This window comes from Elephas maximus, chromosome 10, assembly GCF_024166365.1.
Source record: "Elephas maximus indicus isolate mEleMax1 chromosome 10, mEleMax1 primary haplotype, whole genome shotgun sequence".
In the NCBI taxonomy this organism is placed as follows: Eukaryota; Metazoa; Chordata; class Mammalia; order Proboscidea; family Elephantidae; genus Elephas; species Elephas maximus.
In genome coordinates, this window is record NC_064828.1 from 104,451,055 (window position 1) to 104,472,281 (window position 21,227).

At 46.1% G+C, this 21,227-nt stretch overlaps 1 protein-coding gene across 5 annotated transcripts in view; it reads right to left on the reverse strand.

Annotated features, from left to right (window-relative positions):
• The window catches only part of TTC7B (tetratricopeptide repeat domain 7B), a 312,432-nt gene that overhangs the window by 275,947 nt on the left and 15,258 nt on the right, over positions 1-21,227 (reverse strand). For 4 of the 5 annotated variants that reach the window (XM_049898916.1, XM_049898913.1, XM_049898918.1 and 1 more), the window contains exon 2: positions 5,478-5,632. In XM_049898916.1, the coding sequence (XP_049754873.1) occupies positions 5,478-5,632 (155 nt within the window). Of the gene's footprint in view, positions 1-5,477; positions 5,633-21,227 lie in introns of those variants that run through there. The other variant, XM_049898915.1, reaches the window with a different exon arrangement.

The following is a 21,227-nucleotide window of genomic DNA, read 5'->3' on the forward strand; positions in this document are numbered from 1 at the left end:
AGTCAGGAGACGTCTGCTTTCCCAGCCCGCCCCCACCAGCTTCAGCCTCTGCCCTTCTCTGCCCCCACCCCTCCTCAGCTGGGGAAAGAAGAGTCGATGCAGCCAGCTATGTAAGAAAACAGATACCTCACTCTCACCCGGACCTGTTCCTTGAAACTGAGGCCATTCAAGGCTATATTTTCCAGCTTCCAGAAGCAAGCACGAAGTTGCACTATTTTGCGGTCTACAGCTTTGACAAGGGTGGGGAAAAGGACAGGTGACCAGCTAGAGCATGGCAAAGCAGCGGTTGCAGCCAAGGTGGCCGGCTTCTGGGCATTTCTTGAAAGGGAGCAGGGGCAAGAGGCAGCACTGGAGAGGATGGTGGTATGGACAAAGAGGACCAAAGGGAGCAAAACAGTTTCATACACTTTGGCCATGATCAGAGGATCAAGCTACCCTGAGGTCTGAGGGCAAGGAACCAATGCAAGAAATTAGAATTCTATTTGGAAACAGAGAAATCAAAGCAGACTTAAAAGAAGAGGTATGAAAAATAGCACCCACCACAAGGGCTCTCTGCCAGGGTTGGGGCCAAGCCAGGCTTGGGTATTTGGAAAAGGCTTCGTAGGAGATTTGGCTGTGTCTTCTTTAACCTCCCTAAGCCCTCCATCATGAGAATCACTGGCCTAAAAGCAAACTGAAGGGTCAGATGGAAAACAAACAGGAGCTTGAAGAAAATGAGAAGTCCAGAGGCGCAGAGTGGGCGTACTTGGACAGCCTGGCTGGGTAAGTCCAGTCACAGCATCATTGAGAGGAACTGTCTGGGCTGCCTAGGCCATGGTGGGGGGGGCGCTGCATCAACACGGCACCTGCAGCTGTCTTGCCCATGAGAAGCACGATTTTCTTGACTTGAATCAGGAGCCAGGTCCCTTGACTCCTAGTCCAGGGCTCTTTCTCCCACACCACACTGCTAGCTTACTCTGGTCTGTCCAGCTCAATTCATTTGTGTTTTGTGGGTACCCTGAAACCGTGGAGGCACAGTGCTTAAGAGTTGTAGCTACTAATCAAAAGGTTGGCAGTTCGAATCCACTGGGCACTCCTTGAAAATTCTCTGGGGCAGTTCTACTCTGTCTTATAGGGTTGCTACGAGTCGGAATTGACTTGACGTCAAATGTTTGTTTTTGTTTTTATGTCTGCAGGGGGCTTTGGCAGGCTCAAGCTGGGAGACACATTGAACCTAAGGTCAAGAAAAGAGGACACCTGTCCTACCTTGCCGTTCACTGCATAATGCCTGGGGTCTTAAAAGCTTGCAAGTGGCCATTCAAGGCACAACAATTGGTCTCTATTTATCTGTGCAACAGAGGAAGGAGAGTCAGGAATAGGAGGAGGGTATGGAATGCGTGGCTAATTGCCTCCATGAACAACTGCCTCCTTTGCCATGAGACCAGGAGAACTGGATGGTGCCCGGTTACCATAACTGAACACTTTGATCAAGATTCTATAGAATTATCCCGATCAAACGGGGGAAAATGCAGAATAGAATTTCAAATTCTCATAAACTCCAGACTTTCTGGAGCCAGGAAGGTTGGACGAACCTCTGCAACTACTGCCCTGAGATAATCTTTAAACCTTAAACCAAAACTATCCTCTGAAGTCTTAAAACCAACAATACTATTAACTATTGTTGTCTGCCTTGAGCATTATGCTCTTTTAAGAACTATCTATAGGGGATCAAATTGACAACAGCATCTCAAAAGAGTAGACAGGAACCTTAGGAGCAACGAGTTTATGTTAATAGGAGGAAGAACAACTCAGAAAAGGAGGATGAGAATGGTTGCACAACTTGAAGCATGTAATCAATGTCACTAAATGGTTCACGTAGAAACTAATTGGTGTATGTTTTGCTGTGTATATTCTCAACAACAACAACAAAAAAAAGAAGATGGGTCACAGTAACTCATGTGAGTGGGGTTGCTCACTTGCAGAAAAGCTGTGCAACTCTGGAGTCGTTTTTATGAGAAAAATGACAACATGAGACAAATTCCCTAGGTAGAACTAGTTAAAAAAAAAAACAAGAAATGACACAGATCTAGCGCTGTACAGTTCTGAAGGAACTTCCACACGGAAGCCTCAGAACAATCCTGACCTAAGTAGGCTCATAGATGAGAAACAAGAAGTTCAGAGAGGTTAAGTAACTTCCCAAGTTCACACAGCTTAGAAGCTCAAAACTAGGAGTCAAACTTGGCACCACTTACTTTAAATTCAGTGCTCTTTCTACTGCATTGGGTTAGAGTGGATGGAGAACAAAAAGGGTGAAGAAATGAAATCTATCAGCACCTGGAGAAAGAAAAGTTTAATTTTTCAAGATGAAGTTAGCGGGGTTAGAAGTAGGAAAGAAACTAGCTAGATAAAAAGCCTGGAGCAGTGATCTTCAACCTTTCTCCCCTTCACACAGTCACACCTGCACAGCAGAACACCTGAGTCTGCTTGTCCATCACTGGGAGCTGCAGCCCATGCGCCCACTGTACCTCCACCTCTACAGCTGATCAAGACCCACCAGTGTCGCCAGAACCCTGTTGTGGTGCAATGGATTGCTTGTGCGTGGCCTTTCTCGCCATGGTCTTGTGGCTCCTGCCCAAGTGATTGGGTGGGGCTGTGCAAATAGCGTAATTGTAGCCCACCAAGGGGATTGGTCAGGTTTGCCATCTCGCTGGGCTTGAAATGAGCCATCTGAGAGGTGGGAAAGAGAGGATCGCACCACCACCACCAAGGAAAGACAACCAGAAGTGGAGAGCATATCCTTTGGTCCCAGGATCCCTGCATTGAGAAGCTCCTGGACCCAGGAGACAGAAAGTGAGCTATAACCCTGAAGATGGTAAGAAGTGGTGGCAAGAGAGGCCTGTAGGAGACTGCACAGTGGGTTTCCTGGCCCACAGAACGAGAAAACTGAGTGCCTTTGGTACAAGCCTTACTGGCAGAGTAGGGTGCCTCTGGGCACGTATTGGCAGGAGCTAAAAGAGTTTTGTAACGCTTGCCTGAACGGAGCAGAGGACTAGGGCCAGAGAGAGGTTGCCTGTGAGCACAGCTGAAAAGAGGCTGTCCTGATGGAAGAACTGTGTCCTGAGTGTTCCTAGGCCTGAATTGTAACCTGTTACTTCGCTAATAAACTCCATAACTGTGAGTATTGTCTGTGAGTTCTGTGTGGCCATTGCAATGAATTATTGAACCCAACAGAGAAGTAGAGAGTGCCATGGGAGGGTCAGTTGATGTCAGAAATGGTAAAGATGGCGGAGAGAGATTCATAGGAATCAGCCTTGGGCTGTTGATCTTGATTCTCCTTCTGCCTTGTGAAGAGAGAGGAGGTCAGATGCCGCTCCTGCTTCATTTTTTTTTTTTTTTTTTACAACCCTTGGTTAAACAGTTGATATGGAGACAACTGCTCTCTAACTTGGAACAAAGGTGTGACAGGGCTCTTTGAAAAAGAGGCAACAGGGAAAGGGCCAAAACTTGGTTTTTGAAGCCCCAAATGCAGCACCACCTCCCTGAGACCCTGGGCTTCCTCTGCTAAAGTGATACTGTCAAGCTGACCTCTCCATGACCTGGGGCTGTGTTCAGTGCAGACAGACATACACAGAGTCCATTGTGAAACATGGCTCTCTGTCAGGGTTTCCAGAAGCCTATGGCTATATAACTGACAGACACTAAACCAAAAAATACCAAACCTGTTGCCATCAAGTCAATTCTGACTCATGATGACCCCAGGTCCCTGGGTGGCACAAACAGTTTGCTCTCGACTAACCTAAAGGTAGGTGGTTTGAACCCACCAAGCGGCACCATGGAAAAAGGCCTGAAGATCTGCTTCTGTAGAGTTTACAGCCAAGAAAACCCTATGGGACAGTTCTACTCTGTAACACATAGGGTCGCCACGACAGACACTAAACCAAAAAACCAAACCCATTGCTATCAAGTCGATTCTGACTCATAGCGACCCTAAAGGAAAGAGTAGAACTGCCCCATAGGGTTTCCAAGGAATGGGTGGGGGATTCGAACTGCTGACCTTTTTGTTAGCAGCTGAGCTAACTGAGTTAACTACTGGCCACCAGGGCTCCATGACAGGCACTAATACTAACTTACTCAAATGTTGCCCAAGCCCCCAGTTGAGATATGGCCAGGGAGGTGGCCAGATAACAAAGGGGAAAGATGTCTCAAAATCAAAGCTTATAAGCTTAGAGCATACAGGTACTGGGAGGGTCCGCGCTCACCCCTCTAATAACCCACCCCACTCAAACCTACAGAAACTGAGTTCCAGAGAGGCAAGTGACTTCCCCGGGGTCACACAGCAAACTGGGAGCTGGTGTGGGTTTCCAATACAGAGACGAGAGGTAAAGCCAAAGAAAACATGGCATCTCTGGGAAAATATGGACAAAGAGACGCGAGTAAAAACCAAAGAAATAGCTCCAGAAGATTTTGAGACGGGGGAAGAGAAGAAAAATGAGAGAGAAATCATCAAGATTAAAAGGAAAACGAAGTCAGGGTATCAAAAGTTCATCAAAGAATGGTTAAAAAAGCAAACTTTTTGTTATGTATATTTCACCACAACAAAATACAAAAAAAAAAAAAACACCAGCTCACCAAAGACTGCCCATCCTCAGCAGGAGATACATATGGGGAGAGAAAGGGCCCCAGAGAAGATGACCAAGAAGGGGCTGGGGTGCCATCAGCTACCTGAACGAGAGTGACTTTGGGAAGGCAGGAAGAGCCAGACTTCAGGCGTAAAGAAGTAAAAGAAGTATCGAGTCAAGTAAGCGTGAGTTAGCTGGAGCATGGAGGAGGGGACAGGACAAGCAAAGGAGACACCGCTCTGGGCAAAGCAAAAGGAAATGAAAAAGAAGCAAGACAGGAAAGACGTGAGACGGGAAGGAAAAGCCGAGTATCTATGAGACTAGAAAATAGGGTCGATGAATAGAAGGGCAGTAGGGAAGGTTTCCTGTGCCATAAACATTAGGGGTCAAGGCTCAAACAGATGGAAGTTTCCACTTGGGTTCCCTCCCGCACCCAGGTGCCAGGCCGGCCGTCACCAGTATGAATACCCCACACGGCTCTGGGCCAGAGCAGCCTGGTACAGTGATGAGCCACATGTTACAGGCAGGAATTGTGTGTTTAGTGACGTTTCTTTATTTCTATGGCGGGGGAAAGTGTCGGGTTGAGCTCTGAGCCATATGCCTCAAGCACCTGGGAAAGATTAGTGTCATTTTTCAGGATAATGTGTCACTGCAGATGCTCCTCAGAGAAACCCTCTCAGAACTGAAGCTCCCTCAGGTGGCCACCCAGCGAGCTGGCCTGCTCCTATGGCAGGGTGCAGACACCCTCAAGCCCCCAGCTGGCCCTGGGGCATCCTTCCAAACTGTAACGGGAAGAGGGATGTCTACCACACACTGGCCCAAGGAGGTGCCAGCATCTTCCCCTCCCACCCCACCCCCCACCCTGGAGACCCACGGTACCTTGAGGTTCCCTCGATCCAGGGCGGCGGTCAGATGCTTTCGGACCTCGGTCAGCTGGGGCCTGGGGCCTCGGGGACTGGCTCCCTGCCGCAGGGGGTGTTCCTTCAGGTACTGCTCCAGCTTCGACTCCCCAAGGAGGAGTTCTGCCATGTCATCTACAAAGTGAGAAGCTAAATGGGAGCAAGGGTTGGTCTGTGTGCTGGGAACCCCTCCCCGCAAGGACCTCAGGACCACCACACCCAGCAAGGCCCTCTTGGAAATTCATAACCTTCTATGGGATCCAAGCAGACACCATCTTACATGAATTCTCTTCATTAGTAAAGAATGTTCTAGTCACATGCACTCCCATAGGTGTTGGCTCAAGCATTCAATCATTTCTGCCACGTATTTATTGAATTTACAGTGATGCATACGGGTTAACACAGAGAAAGCCCAAGTTCAGTGGGAAAAAGGCAAGTTGTCTTATGCTATAGTCAGTATGATCTTTATAAAACACACACAAACCCTAACACTGTGTATTTTCTAAGAGTGGGCGGTTGTGTTGTATGCCTCCACACACAGAGATGAGCTAGCAGGACGTCCATACGGTCAGGTTCTTAAGATGTTTCTAACCACAAAGCCGGTTGCCATCCAGCGGGCTCTGACCTGTGTGACCCCACGTGTGTCGGAGTGGAGCTGTGCTCCACAGGGCTCTCAACGGCTGATTTTTGGGAAGGAGATCACCAGGCCTTTCTTCTGATGTGCCTCAGGATGGACTTGAACCTCCAACCTCTCAGCTAACAGCCAAGCAGGTTAACCATTTGCACCGGCCAGGGACTCTGTTTCTAACTATACTGACCCTAATATCTGGGAACGTTGGCATGCTTTTACTCCTAAAAGTACCCTGCTTACACTTATAACTTTGCTGATGTCTATGTTGGCTTGTTAATTAGGAAAAAAAGCTCACTCTAGAAGTAGCTCTTTGGAATCCATATGTCCAGGGTGCTCTGAATAAGCCCAGAACAATGCACGTACCAAGCACAGTCTACTTTTCTGTGATGGGACAGAATATAATTTTATTAAGATATAAAAGCAGTTTTAAAAAGCCCGAAAGGATGTACCTCAAACCCACGATAGCAGTTAACTGTAGGGTGCAGGAGTGGGGCCCTCAGTGGGGTCAGGTGCCAAAATGGACTTTACCTTTAACATCCCGGTCTTAGAAAGGAGAATGGATTTGTCTATTACTTGTGTAATTTAAGATTAACTCGAAAAATAATCACTGAGGCCTCACACTAAGATTCTGGGCAGTAGGTTCATCAAAGGCTGAAAGCCGTAATGAGAGCCTTTTAAAGTCCTCTGACTTGTTGGCCCACGGCTGTCGCACCTCTAGGTCTCAGCGGGGCCTCTGTGCACCGCTGCTGCTGCCGTTGGCTGCTGTCGAGTCAGCACCAATTCATGGTGACCCCATGCACAAGGGTATCAGGCCATTGTGACCCACAGGATTTTTCAGTGGCTGATTTTCAGAAGTAGATTGCCAAGTCTTTCTTCCTAGTCCGTCTTAGTCTGGAAGCTCTGTTGAAACCTGTTCAGCATCACAGCGACATGCAAGCCTCCACCGACTGATGAGTGGTGGCTGCACGTGAGGTGCATTGGCCGGGTATCGAACCCAGGTCTATACGGAAGGTGAGACTTTGACCGTTGAACCACTCTCTCTGAGTACTGGGAAGCCTAAAATAACCTTCTGGAGCTGCAACCTGGGGTCCTGGGAGCTGCCAGGCAACACCAAAAACAGGGGCAAGTGACTGAAGTCAAGAATTCTTTCCACATCCAAGAAGAAAAAGCAAATCACCTGTGAGGTGGGGAGAAAATTAGAAGGACCTAGAGCAGCATTCAACAGCAGAAGACAATGAAGCGACGTCTACGGAGCAGACAGACATAAGCATGGCCCGAGTGTATTACACCCAGCCGAAACACCAGCCAAGGTCAAAAGGAGCAAGTAGCATTCTCCCAGAAACATGAGCCCTTCTTGAAAAATGAAATCTAGCTAATGAAGGACCTGTAGACAAAGGGCTGAGAGGGAATATTCGATCATTTTGATATAAAATACTAAATCCCTATGAGAATTAGAGTTACAGGACAGAATATGAACCTATACAAACAGAAACAATAACATATCAAAAACTGGGAGGAACTTCAGAGTTCCATGTTCTCGTCTTTCAAAACACTGTCTTTCCTCGCACACAGCACCTGGTGGGTTTGAACTGTTAACCTTTCAGTCAGTAGTTAGCAGCCTAGCGCTCAATCATTGGGCTCCTTTTTCATACTAACCCAAACCCCAGTGTAAGTTTCCCAAATCCAATGCGTATTTTATACTTAGAGCACATTTCAGTTCGAACCTACCATATTTCAAGTGGTCAAAAGCTGCATGTGGCTAGTGGCTATCACACTGGATAGGGGTTTACCATACTGCACAGGGGTATGATCACTGTTTATAAGAGTATGTCTGACTATCTTTATAACCACTACCGTCGAGTCGACTCCGACTCATAGCAACCCTATAGGACCGAGTAGAACTGCCTCGTAGAGTTTCCAAGGAGCACCTGGTGGATTCGAACTGCTGACCCTTTGATTAGCAGCCATAGCACTTAACCACTATGCAACCAGGGTTTCTAACTATCTTCATAGCTATGTCATTTTGAGGATGTCTAGAATGCTTATCAGTTGGTACGAACAATAGGAATTTCTGAACGATAGGATTCGAATGATTTATAATCAGCAGAGTCATTTTGTTGCTGTTCTTGGGTGCCATCGAGTTATAGTGACCCCATGTATAACAGAACGAAACACTGCCCAGTCCTGTGCCATCCTCACGACCGTTGCTATGTTTGAGCCCATTGTTGCAGCCACTTTGTCGATTCATCTTGTTGAGGGTCTTCCTCTTTTTTGCTGACTCTATTTTACCAAGGATGATGTCCTTCTCCAGGGACTGATCCCTTCTGATAACATGTCCAAAGTGTGTGAGACGGAGTCTCATCATCCTTGCTTCTATGGAAACTTCTGGCTATACTTCTTCCCAAGACAGATTTGTTCGTTCTTCTGGCAGTCCATGGTATAGTCTATATTCTTTGTCAACATCGCAATTCAAAGGCATCAATTCTTTTTTGGTCTTCCTTATTCACCGTCCAGCTTTCAGATGCATATGAGGTGACTGAAAACACATGGCTTGGGTCAGGCTCACCTTAGTCCTTAAAGTGACACCTTTGCCTTTCAACACTTTAAAGGGGTCTTTTGCAACAGATTTGCCCAAAGCAAGGCATTGTTTGATTTCTTGACTACTGCTTCCGTGGGCGTTGATTGTGGATCCAAGTAAAACGAAATCCTTGACAACTTCAATCTTTTCTCTGGTTTTCATGATGTTGCTTATTGGTTCAGTTGTGAGGATTTTTGTTCTTTTTATGTTGAGGTGTAATCCATACTAAAGGCTGAGGTCTTTTATCTTCACCAGTAAGTATTTCAAGCCCTCTTCACTTTCAGCAAGCAAGGTTGTGTTATCTACATAATGCAGGTTGTTAATGAGTCTTCCTTCAATCCTGATGCCCCATTCTTTTTCATATAGACCAGCTTCTCAGATTATTTGCTTAGCATACAGATTGAATAAGTATGGTGAAAGGATACAACCCTGATGCACACCTTTCCTGAGTTTAAACCACACAGTATCCCCTCCTTCTGTTCAAACCACTGCCTCTTGGTCTAAGTACAGGTTCTTCATGAGCACAATTAAGTGTTCTGGAATTCCTATTCTTTGAAATGTTATCCATAATTTGTTATGATCCACATAGTCAAATGCCTTTGTGTAGTCAATAAAACACAGGTAAACATCTTTCTGGTATTCTCTGCTTTCAACCAGGATCCATCTGACATCAGCAATGATATCCCTCCTTCCACATCCTCTTCTGAATCTGGCTTGAATTTCTGGCAGTTCCCTGTTGATATACTGCTGCAACCACTTTTGAATGATCTTCAGCAAAATCTTACTTCTGTGAGATATTAATGATATTGTTCAATAATTTCTGCATTCTCTTGGATCTCCTTTCTTTAGAATGGGCACAAATATGGATCTCTTCTAGTTGTGGGCCAGGTAGCTGTCTTCCAAATTTCTTGGTATAGACAAGTGAGTACTTTCAACGCTGCATCATTTGTTGAAACATCTCAAATGGTATTCCGTCAATGTTTTTCACCAATGCCCTCAGTGCAGCTTGTACCTCTTCCTTCAATACCACCTGATCTTGATCATATGTTACCTCCTGAAATGGCTGAATGTCGAAAAATTCTTTTCGGTGCAGTGACTCTGTGTATTCCTTCCATCTTCTTTTGATGCTTCCTGTGTCATCTAATATTTTCCCCATAGAATCCTTCAATATTGCAGTTCAAGGCTTGAATTTTTTTCTTCAGTTCTTTCAACTTGAGAAATGTCAAGCATAGTCTTCCCTTTTGATTTTCTAATTCCAGGTCTTTGTACATGTCATTATAATACCTTGTCTTCTCAAGCCGCCCGTTGAAATCTTCTGTTCAACTCTTTTGCTTCACCTTTCTTCTTTTTTGCTTTAGCTATTCTACATTCAAGAGCAAGTTTCAGGGTCCCTCCAACATCCACTTCAATCTTTTCTTTCTTTCCTGTCTTTTTAATGATCTCTTGCTTTCTTCATGTAAGATGTCCTTGATGTCATTCCACAACTCATCTGGTCTTTGGTAGTTAAGTGTTCAATGCATCAGATCTATTCTTGAGACGGTCTCTAAATTCAGGTGGGATATGCTCAAGATCATACTTCACCACTCATGGACTTGTTCTAATTTTCTTCAACTTCATCTTCAACTTGCATATGAGCAATTGATGGCCTGTTCCACAGTCGGCTCCTGACCTTGTTCTAACTGATAATATTGAGCTTTTCCACTGTCTTTTTCCACAGATGTAGCCAATTTGATTCCTGTGTATTCCATCCAGCGAGGTCCACGAGTATTGTGGCCGATTATGTTGCTGAAAAAAAGATATTTGTGAAGAAGAAGTCATTGGTCTTGCAAAATTCTATCATGAGATCTCTGGGGTTGTTTCTATCACCAAGGCTGTATTCTCCAACTACCAATTCTTCTTCTCTGTTTCCAACTTTCGCATTCCAATCACCAGTAATTATCAACGCATCCTGATTACATGTTTCATCAATTTCATTCTGCAGAAGTTGGTAAAAAGCTTGAATTTCTTCATCTTTGGCCTTGGCTTTAGTGGTTGGGGGGTAAATTTGAATAGTTGTACAAACTGATCTTATTTGCAGGCATGCGGATATTATCCTATCACTGACAGCATTGTACTTCAGGAGACATCTTGAAATGTTCTTGTTGACGATGAACATGAAACCATTCCTCTTCAATGTCATTCCCAGCATAGTAGACCATATGACTGTCCAATTCAAAATGGCCCAAAGCAGTCCATTTCAGCTCACTAATGCCTAGGATATCGATCTTTACGCGTTCCATTTCATTTTTGACAACTTGCAATTTTCCTAGATTCTTACTTCATACAGTCCACTTTCCGATTATTAATGGGTGTTTCCAGTTGTTTCTTCTCATTTTGAGTCATGCCACATCAGCAAATGAAGATCCCAAAAGCTTGAATCCACCCACATCAGTAAGGTCAACTCTACTTTGCGGAGGCAGCTCTTCCCCAGTCTTACTCTGAGCACCTTCCAACCTGAGGAGCTCATCTTCTGGCACTATATCAATGTTCTACTACTATTCATAAGGTTTTCACTAGCCAATTTTTTCAGAAGTAGACTGCCACGTCCTTCTTCCTTGTCTGTCTGAGTCTGGAAGCTCTGTTAAAACCTGTCTACCAAGGGTGTCCCTGCTGGTATTTGAAATACTGATGGCAAAGCTTCCAGTATCACAGCAACACGAAAGCCACCAGAGTAGACAAACTGACAGACGCATGGTGGAGAATCGTTTTATAACACTACTTTTAAGGAAAATAATTTTCAACTCTTCTTTAAAAACTAGAAATACATATGGCAGTGGTTATTTCTGAGTGGTAAGACTAGCAGTATACTTTAAATTTCTTTTCTTCGTATTTTAAATTTCAGAAATATAATTTTTAAAAATATAAAACAAATTTAACATTTTTTTAAATGAAATGAAATCCCGAATTGTCACTGTGTGACTCTGGTGAAATGACTTACCCTCAGTGTTTTGGGGGGCAATTCTAAGAAGTCCTGATTGCACGCCTGAATGGAGAATTTTTCTCTCCTTTTATCCCATGTCCCTGCAGCTTGCCTCCCTGCTACTGGACTCCTCTGAGTCTGCATCTGAACATGGTTGCTCTGAGCAGAGTCTCCAGGCCAAAGAGCAGAAAGGAGAACAGACCAGGACTCTGACCCCACAGTAGATTGGGGCCCCTGCTACCTCTTTCTAGCTGTGAGACTGTGGGTACATTACTCACCCTCTCAAAGCAGCAATTCACCCATCTCTAAAATGGGGACAACACCACCACCCTTGCAAGACTGTGGACTGGATCTAATGAGTTCTGTGGTGGCAAAATGCAGTAGCCTGAAGTGACCACACCTCTAAACTGGGCCTTACAGGATGAGTAGGACTAGAGTTGGCAGACAACAGTGGGAAGGACAAGCCAGTTGAGGGAACAGCATGATATAAACGAAGGTGGAAAGGCAAGGAAAGTAGACAGAGCAAAGAGGCAGGAGAACAGGGTGTGGAGAGGTGAACTGCAGGACAAGGCAGGAGAATCTGGCTGGGATCAGAATGTGCAGCAGTAATGGTTCCCCACCAGGAGGTCCCATCACCCACAGGATGGTGTCCCCGAGTTCTCCACATGTACCAGTCCCCTTCCTACTGCGGACAACACTGCTACTTGGTGAGTAACCACCATCTTTCAAGTGCTACTTGCTCTCCCCCATGTGTCCCGCCTGACCTACCCCAAGTTACCCTCAGTGCACCACAGCACCTAGATATTTTTACATCTGTCTGCCCCTTCAGAGACTTGAAAGAGGAGTCTGGGTGTAAAGATTCATTTGAGAATCCCAGGGCCAAGCCCAATGTCTGTACAGAGTCAGTACTTGATAAACGATGAAACGATTCGATGGCTAAAGCCAAAACCAAACCCACTGACATTGAGGCAATTCTGACTCATACCTATAAGACAGAGCAGGGTTTCCAAGGCTGTAAATCTTGACAGAGGAGACTGCCACATCTTTCTCCTGTGAAGCAGCTGGTGAATTTGAACCATCAACCTTTTGTTAGCAGCCAAGCACTTAACCACTGCATCACCAGGGCTCCTAATTTAATGGCAGGCCAAGGCAATTGGACCAAATCCTACAGGGTTAGGCCTGTCCCTGCCTGTGATGGTTAAGATTGTATGTCAACGTTGCTTGGCCATGACTGTCAGTGGTTTGGCAGTCATATGATGTTGTGAACACTTCCATGATGAGATTTGATATAATGTGATCACCTGGTGGGATCTGCTGTGAGTAGCCAATCAGTTGAAAGGGAATTTCCTTGGGTGTGTGGCCTGCATCAAATATAAGTTGACATTCTGGCAAGGCTCGTGGCTTTCAATCGCTCTGGATCCTGCAGCTGTCTGCTGTTCATCTGACCTCTGGTTCTTGGGACTTGAGCTAGCAGCTTACTTGTGGTCTTGCCTGCCAATCTTGGGACTCGTCAATCTTCACAGCCTGTGAGCAAGAGCCCTGCTCTCTAACTTGCCAATATTGGGTATGCCAGCCCCTGCAGCTATGTGAATCAGGAGAAGCCTCTTTCCCGACCCAGACTTGAGATGTTCCAGCCTCTAAAAATGGATAAGCCTTTTTCCTTGATATAAATCTCTCTATGTATACATTTATACACTTTGCTGGTTTTGCTTCTCTAGAGGACCCAGCATAAGACACTGTCTATAGCAGAATCTGTGAGTTGTCCCCAAATATTTTCCCTTTAGTATTAGAACACTCGAGTTTTATCAGGGCATATGGCTGCCTATACTGCCTATCCTCCCCTGTAGCTGGATGCTGCCATGTAACTAAATGATGGTCAATGGGTGTGAGAGGACGTGTTACGTTCAACTTCAGGATTGGGCTGAGAGGGAACAGGCTTGCCCTCCAGGTGCTCTTCACCCTATCCCATGGATTGGAATATGGCTGTACTGATGGAAAATGGCCATCTATTGTGGATGGCAGAGCAACAAGACATAAGGAAATGGTCCCAACAACCAGGAGCTGCCACTGAGCCTTGGACAGCTTATGAGAGGTAATTACATAGGCAGGAAACAAACTTCTACTTTGTTCTTGCTCTGTTGTTATTGTTGTTGTGTGCCATGGAGTTGATTATGACTCATAGTGACCCAATAGGACAGGGCAGAAATGCCCTATAGAGTTTCCTAGGCTATAAAGTTTACAGAAGCAGATGGCCACATCTTCCTCCCAGGGAGTGGCTGGTGGGTTTGAACTGTTGACCTCTGGTTAACAGCTGAATGCTTAACCACTGCACCACGAGGGCTCCTTTTTATTCTTGCTTAAGTCACCGTTATTCTGACTTTTGTAACAGCACCCTACAACATCCTAACTAGATTTCCCAAAAGGGCTTTGAGTCGAGAACCACTATCCAAGAACACCTTGCCAACATCCATCCCCATGTTCACTGGTTTCCAAACAGAATTCATGGAACCCAGCTGAGGGCTTGTGTAGAACCCCAGACTCTTCGCCTCTCCTATCTCATTGGTTTTACATCCCAGGCTTGCAAAAAGTGGTTAAACAAAGGATGTCAGAGTCAAAGAAAAGCGCTGCATGCTAGAACAATAAGGTGCAAGGAAGAAAAGGTACCTCAGGGCATACAAGAAAATTAATTCCAAACGGATTAAATAATTAAATATAAAATAAAAGAGGATCAAAACACTAAAAATAGACTTTCACTTCCAGCCAAGATGGAGTAATCAGGACCAAACTTACCTTCCCATCTGAAACAACCATAAAAACTAGGGATTATCTATGAAACAACAGTTTTCAAGACAATGGACATCAGACAACAATGGATGGTGATCCCTGAGAGCTGGATAACAAACAGGGTGAGCCCTACAATTGTCCCGGCTTGCCGCCTCGAGAGTTTCAATGCTATAACTCAGGAACCCTGGTGAAGCTCGGCAGACTTTCTGAGTTGAGGACATGGAGCTTAGGGCCCTGGGAGACCAGGATGGTGGAGTTCACAGGACAACCACTAGCAAGGAGACAGAGGCTGCACAGAGAGTGAACTCTGAAGCCATGCAGTGGGTCCCACTCAAATATGCAACAGAGCATTGCTCAGTGCATGAGGGCAAAGAAACTTCCCAAGGCCAGGTGTAGGATGCACTCAAGGCATAGGACGGCACAGCTGGAAATGGCCACCAAATTCAGGGGTATCCAACAGGCATCCCTCAGCTGAAAAAATCTATGAGCACCTGTTGGAATGAAAGGAGGAAGGGGAGAGAGGTAGCACATGCTGAGGCCCCTACTACGTGCTAGGTGCCTTCCATCAGAATTCCACCTCATGAAAGACTGCAATGAGTATCTCGTCTTCCACTTGGGCTCACACTCACCAGACATACTAGTCGAGCCCAGCTGGGGGCTCCACAGTGTAGGTGGAGCAGCAGCACTGCAAAGTCAGGTCAGGCATTTGGTTTTCCAGAATGGAGACGCCCAGGCAGTACAATATGGAGGAAAGAGCTTTGGTTTCAGGCAGCCCTGGGCTTGAATTTCAGCTCACTCTTATGCTTGCTATGTTATTTGATCTCTGAGCCTTAGTTTTCTCACCTGGCTACTGAGAGAATTAGAGATGATATACATAACACACTTAGCACAAAGCAGGTGCTGAATAAATGTTAACTACTATTACTGTTATTGTCATTCATTTAGGACTTACTATTTCTCAGAACAAGGAGCCCTGGTGGAACAATGGTTAAGACTCCGCTAACTGAAAAGTCAGTGCTCCAAACCCACCAGGTGCTCTGGGGGAGAAAGACGTGGCATCTGGTCCTATAAAGATTACAGCCTAGGAAACCCTGGAGGGCAGTTCTACTCTGTCCTGTAGGGTTGCTACGTGTTGGGATCAACTCAACAGCATACAACACAGACACACATTTCCCAGAACAATTATGTTGGATCTTGTGGGGCCAGAAAGTTCTCCGAGGCACATCCATGTGTTCAAGGGGCCTGCGGTTTGGTAGGAGGATACGAATGTTACACAACATTCATTGACAACCAAGCCAGGTGGAGCTCTTACTGACTGCCACACAGTGTGCTGAGCAGTTTACAATAACCCTGCAAGTCCTCAAAACAATGCTAGAAAGTGATACCACCATTATCCCTACCTCAGACAGGGAAGCAGACCCGAGAGGGTGAAGTGACTGGCCAAACAGAGCTCGTTCCCCTGAGCTGGGATTTGAACCCAGGCAGCCACCCTACACTCTTTCCCCAGCATGCCAGGCACAAACTATTTGGGCATCGGAATCCAGAGAAGGGGCTTGGTTTCCCTCCCAATTAGCTGGGTGACAGGCACTGGCCAAGCCACACTGACCCTCTGCCACAGGGACTGGATAGCAGGTTTCTCTGATCTACTCCTGCTCCACCCGCTAGGATTCTCAGGTAACGGAAGTGGCCCTGGTGATCCAGGAGGGGATCAGAAGTGTCGGGTCCGGTTTTGCCTTTCCCACGGGCATTTCTCAGGGCTTAAGAGAGGCTGCAGGAATGACCCCCAGTGACTGACGCAGAATAGAGATAGCCCAAGAACCCTCACTGAGAATAGTATGAGTGAATTAGCCCAGGAGGGGGCCCTGGTCCCCTGGTTTGTCTCTAAACCAACAACCCCACGAACCCCACAGCTGGAACGGCACAGGGGCACTTAGCCTCCTGGCCGCCAGAGAAAGATGGGCTGTGACCTTTGCCACCTGAAGTCACAGCCCCTTCCTCACTGCTTTCCTGGCAGGGTAAGTGGCTGCACGTGGAGATCTATTTGGATGGAGAAGAAAAACCTTCTGAATTCTACTCTGTTCCAGTGAGGACTGGATATCAATACACAAAATCTCAACAACTTGGTTACTATGTCGATACAGATGCACTTAGGTCTACTCAAAGCATTCCTGCAGGGGCTGGGACCCAAGAGGAAAAAACAAACCCCTATTCAAGTCGGAATTGGTTCTCCAGTGTCCCCTTTGTCACACAGCAAAGACGGCCAAGTGCTCTGCTTCTTAGGTCTCAGTCTGGCCTCAGTGGACTTCACCCCTTCATTTACATGGATTCTTATAAGTCACAGGTAACTTAACACTGGTGGTACTTGTGACCCTCTGCTCCCCAAAGAGTGCTGATGGAACAACAACACTGGCATGTAGTGTTGGCGGGAGTATAAACTGGTATGAGTGTTTATGGGGGCAATTTAGCAATATTTATAAAATGATTTATACAACGATACCATCTGACCAAGAGATTCCAGTTTGGGGAGCTTACCCTGTGACTATACGCACTCTTAGCACCAAGATGTACACATACGGACATTTGCTACACACAGCCCTTCTGGCAACAGCAAAGGATGGAAATCCACCTACAGGCTCCTTTGCAGGGCCAGTTAAATGGATTACAGTGCACCCCATGCAATGGGTCAGTGCATCCATCACACCGAGGAGACAGGCTAGATCCGACTCAGGCAGCCGGACTGCACGAATGGCCCCATGTCTTCATGCCTCCTGAGTCCAGTGCTTTATGCCTTTCCACACTGACCCCGGGCTTGCCCAGGGGACTTACTCTGACCGATAAGACAGTAGCAAATATGATGCACGCAGAGGCTTGGAGAAGTCTCAGTCCTTTCTGCTTCCCTTTTGCTTCTCTGCCCCCACCATGAGACCATGTTTGGGTGAGCCTTGGACCAGCCTGGGCCAACCTGCTGGAGGATGAGAGGCCACATGGAGCAGAGCTGAACCATCTCAGCTGAGGCCCTAGACATGCAAGAGAGCCAGCCAAGAATGGTAGTCACGAAGCTGACCCACAGCTGACCACGGATGCGTGAGCGTGCCCTGGTGAGCCCAGGATCCTGAAAAATCATACACAGTGGCTGTTTTCAGGCACTAAGTTTTGGGATGGTTGTGACAGACACAGTGAAGCTTGGACTAGCCAGATACAAAACAGGGTGTATGATGTACACCGTGTGTAAAAAGACAAAAACCAATACACAGAAACCAAAGCCCAAACCAGCTGCCATCTGATTACAACTAATGGCAACCCCTGTGTGTCAGAGCACAGCTGTGCTACACAGGGTTTTCAATGGCTGATTTCTCAGAAGTCGATTGCCAGGGCTTTCTTCTGAGGTATCTCTGGGTGGACTGAAACCACCAATCTTTCACTTAGCAGCCGAGCTCATTAACCATTTACACCACCCAGGGACTCTCACAATATGCATGCTTTCTTACAAATGCACAGAACACTTCTAAAAGCACCCCCCGCCCCCGGCCGAATTTCATCAGAGTGGTTGCTTTTGTAGAACAGAGAACACAGAACCGATATAGGATGGAATTAACCTTTCACTCTATACCTTTTTGTATTAGTTGAAGTTTATTATCATATACATTCATCACCTACACAAAACATGAACCAACTGAAAAGAAAAGAGATGGCACAACTTGAAGAATGTAACCAATGACAGTGAATTGTACGTGTAGAAATTGTTGAATTTGTGTTTGTTGTGTATATTTTCATCAAAAATAAAAAAATTTAGAAAAAGAAAAAAGATGACCTGTGTTAACAGTGTGGTCTGAATGGAGAGCAGCTGGTCTGGCCACCCACAGAGGGGCTCACAGGACCTATCCCAGCATCTCAGAACCAAGTGGTAGAGTTGAAGTCCACGGTTACTCCTGAGAGGCCATCTCCAGCTCCCCCCAGCCACCAGCCTCTCAAGCGCACACTCCAGCTCCTCAGTCTCCTCCTGAGGCCATGACATCTGTCTCACCTGAGGGTGCCTGGACATGCTGTACCTCCATCTCTCCTCCTACCAAAATTCCAGCATCCTTTCAGACACGTCTCAGGGTCACCTCAGAGAAGCTCTCCCTGGCTCCCTCGGCCTGAGCTAACCCTTTCCTCACAGCACTCTGCATAGTCACTCATCAACCTGCATTGACTGGGTATCTACTGACACTAGGGACTCACAGCGAACAAGACAGATGAGGTCTCTGCCCTCAAAAAAAAGTACATTCTAGACAGGAGAGGCAAGTAGGTAAACCAGAACAAGGCCAGTCAGTGGTAAGAGAGGTGCAGAGAATTAAAACAGGGAGATGTGAGAGTGAGTAACTGGGTGGCAACCTCAGATTGGGCGGTCAGATCAGGGAAGGACTCTCTAAGGAGATTTAAATGACTAAACAAAGTCAGCCATACAGAGACCTGAGCGAAGAGCATTCTAGGAGTGGGAACAGCTCAGGTAAAGGCCTTGAGGTGGAAGCACGGCTGGTGTGCTCAAGGAATAGCAAGAAGGCCGGTGTGGCTGGAGCGGAGGAGACAAGACGGGGTATGTGGAGGGAAGTCAGGGGAGTCAGAAAGGAGGGGAAAGGCAGACAGCAAATATTCTCAGAGAACGTGGTGAAGAGTTTGGCATTCGTTTTAATTGGAAGTCCTTGGGGGTTTTAACCAGAGTGATGAAATGATCTGATTTAGGTTATTAAAAGTTCCCTCTGTCTTCTATGTGGAGAGTAAATGTGGGGGTGAGGGGCGGGGCGGGTGTAAAACATACAAGATTTATTAACGGATTGGATTTGAGGTATGGTTAAAAAGGAAAAAAAAACCTGTTGTCGTTGAGTCAATTCCGACTCATAGCAACCCTATAGGACAGAATAGAACTGTACCATAGAATTTTGAAGGAGCAGCTGATGGATTTGAACTGCCAACCTTCTGGTTAGCAGCCAGAGGCTTAACCACTGTGCCACCAGGGCTCCAAACGTGTGGCCAACCAAAAAAAACCAAACCCATTGCCATCAAGTCAATTCTGACTCATAACGACCCTACAGGACAGAGTAGAACTGCCCCACAGAGTTTCCAAGGAGCGACTGCTAAATTCAAACTGCCGACCTTTTGGTTAGCAGCCGTAGCGCTTAACCACTAAACCACCAGGGCTTCCAAGGTGTGACAGACAAAATTAAAAAAAAAAAAAAATTGCCACTGAGTCGATTCCCACTCATAGCAACCCTATAGGACAGAGTGACTGCCCCATAGGGTTTCCAAGGCTGTAATCTTTACAGAAGCAGACTGACACATCTATCTCCCGCAGAGTTCTTGGTGGGTTCAAACTGCTGACCTTTCAGTTTGCAGCCAAGCGCTTTAACCACGGCACCACCAGGGCTCCTTAGACACAACAAAAAGATGTCTATATCCTAATCCCCAGAACTTGTGAATATGTCACTTTACATGGCAAAAGAGGCTTTGCACTGTGATTAGAAGGGAAGATTATCCCAGATTATTCAGGCGGGCCCAACGTGTCCTTACAAGAGGGAGGTAGAAGGTCAGAGTCAGAGGAGGAGATTGATGACAGAGCAGGAGTCGTCATCAGAAAGAGAGACTGGAGGATGCAACGCTGCTGGCTTTGAAGATGGAGGAGGGGGCCACAAGCCATGGAATGCTGGCAGCCTCTAGAAGGCAGAAAATACAAGGAAACAGATTCTCCCCAGAACCTCCAGAAGGAACTCAGGCGTGCGGACACCTTGATTTTAGCCCAGTGAGCCCCAGTCCCAACTTCTGACCTCCAGAACTATGTAATAAATCTGTGTTCAGTCAGTAAATTTGTGATAGTTTGTTACGGCACCAATAGGAAATTAATATATGAGGGATGAAGAAAGAATAAAGATAAAGCCTCAATTTTAGGTTGTATAACGGTGCAGATAATGGTACCTCTGTACATTTATTGAAGTGAGAGAAGACTGAAAAAAAACCCAAACCAGTTGCTATTGAGTCAATTCTGACTCATGGTGACCCCATGAGTGTCAGAGTAGAACTGCTTCATAGGGTTTTCAAGGCTATGACCTTTCAGAAGCAGATTACCAGGCCTGTCTTCCAAGGCGCTTCTGGGTGGGTTCAGTCACCAACCTTTCTGTTAGTAGTTTAGTGTTTACCCATTTGCACCACCCAGGGACTCCTGAGGGAAGGAAAAAAACAAGAGTTCTCATTTGGTCAAGTTAAACCCTTTTCTTAACATTGGCTGAATAGTATGGCAGCCACTTCTTATGCCTCTGGACCTCAGGAAAAAAAGGTGTTATTCAGGTTCTAATGCATTTAGCGTCAAGGTGGGTCCCTTTTGAAATGTGTGAAGCTTTTGGAGTGGAATTGGAGCCTCACTGCTCTGTAGATTGGCAATTCTATTAGATAATGCTTCCTGGATGTGTTAGTTTTAGAAGCTTTTGGAAACTTTTGTCTTTTTTCCCTTTGTTTCTGTGAGATAAGGCATGCAAGCATAGTTAGGGCCTTCCTGTGTGATAGTTAGGGAGCCCTGATGGGTTTATTTTGGGTTTTCTGTGTCATATTTGGAAAACCAGAGGTTCTCCATGTAACCTAATGGAAGGCACCAGCAATAGATTATCTACCTAGTTCTCAGTGGCATACTATCATGCCACACATCGGTGGCACCAAAGTGCCACTCGCCTCATTGGCAGATTGTACTGCCAGATGATTTTTCTCAAAATCCATACTACCAGCCAAAAATTGAAACACACTCAATTAGTAA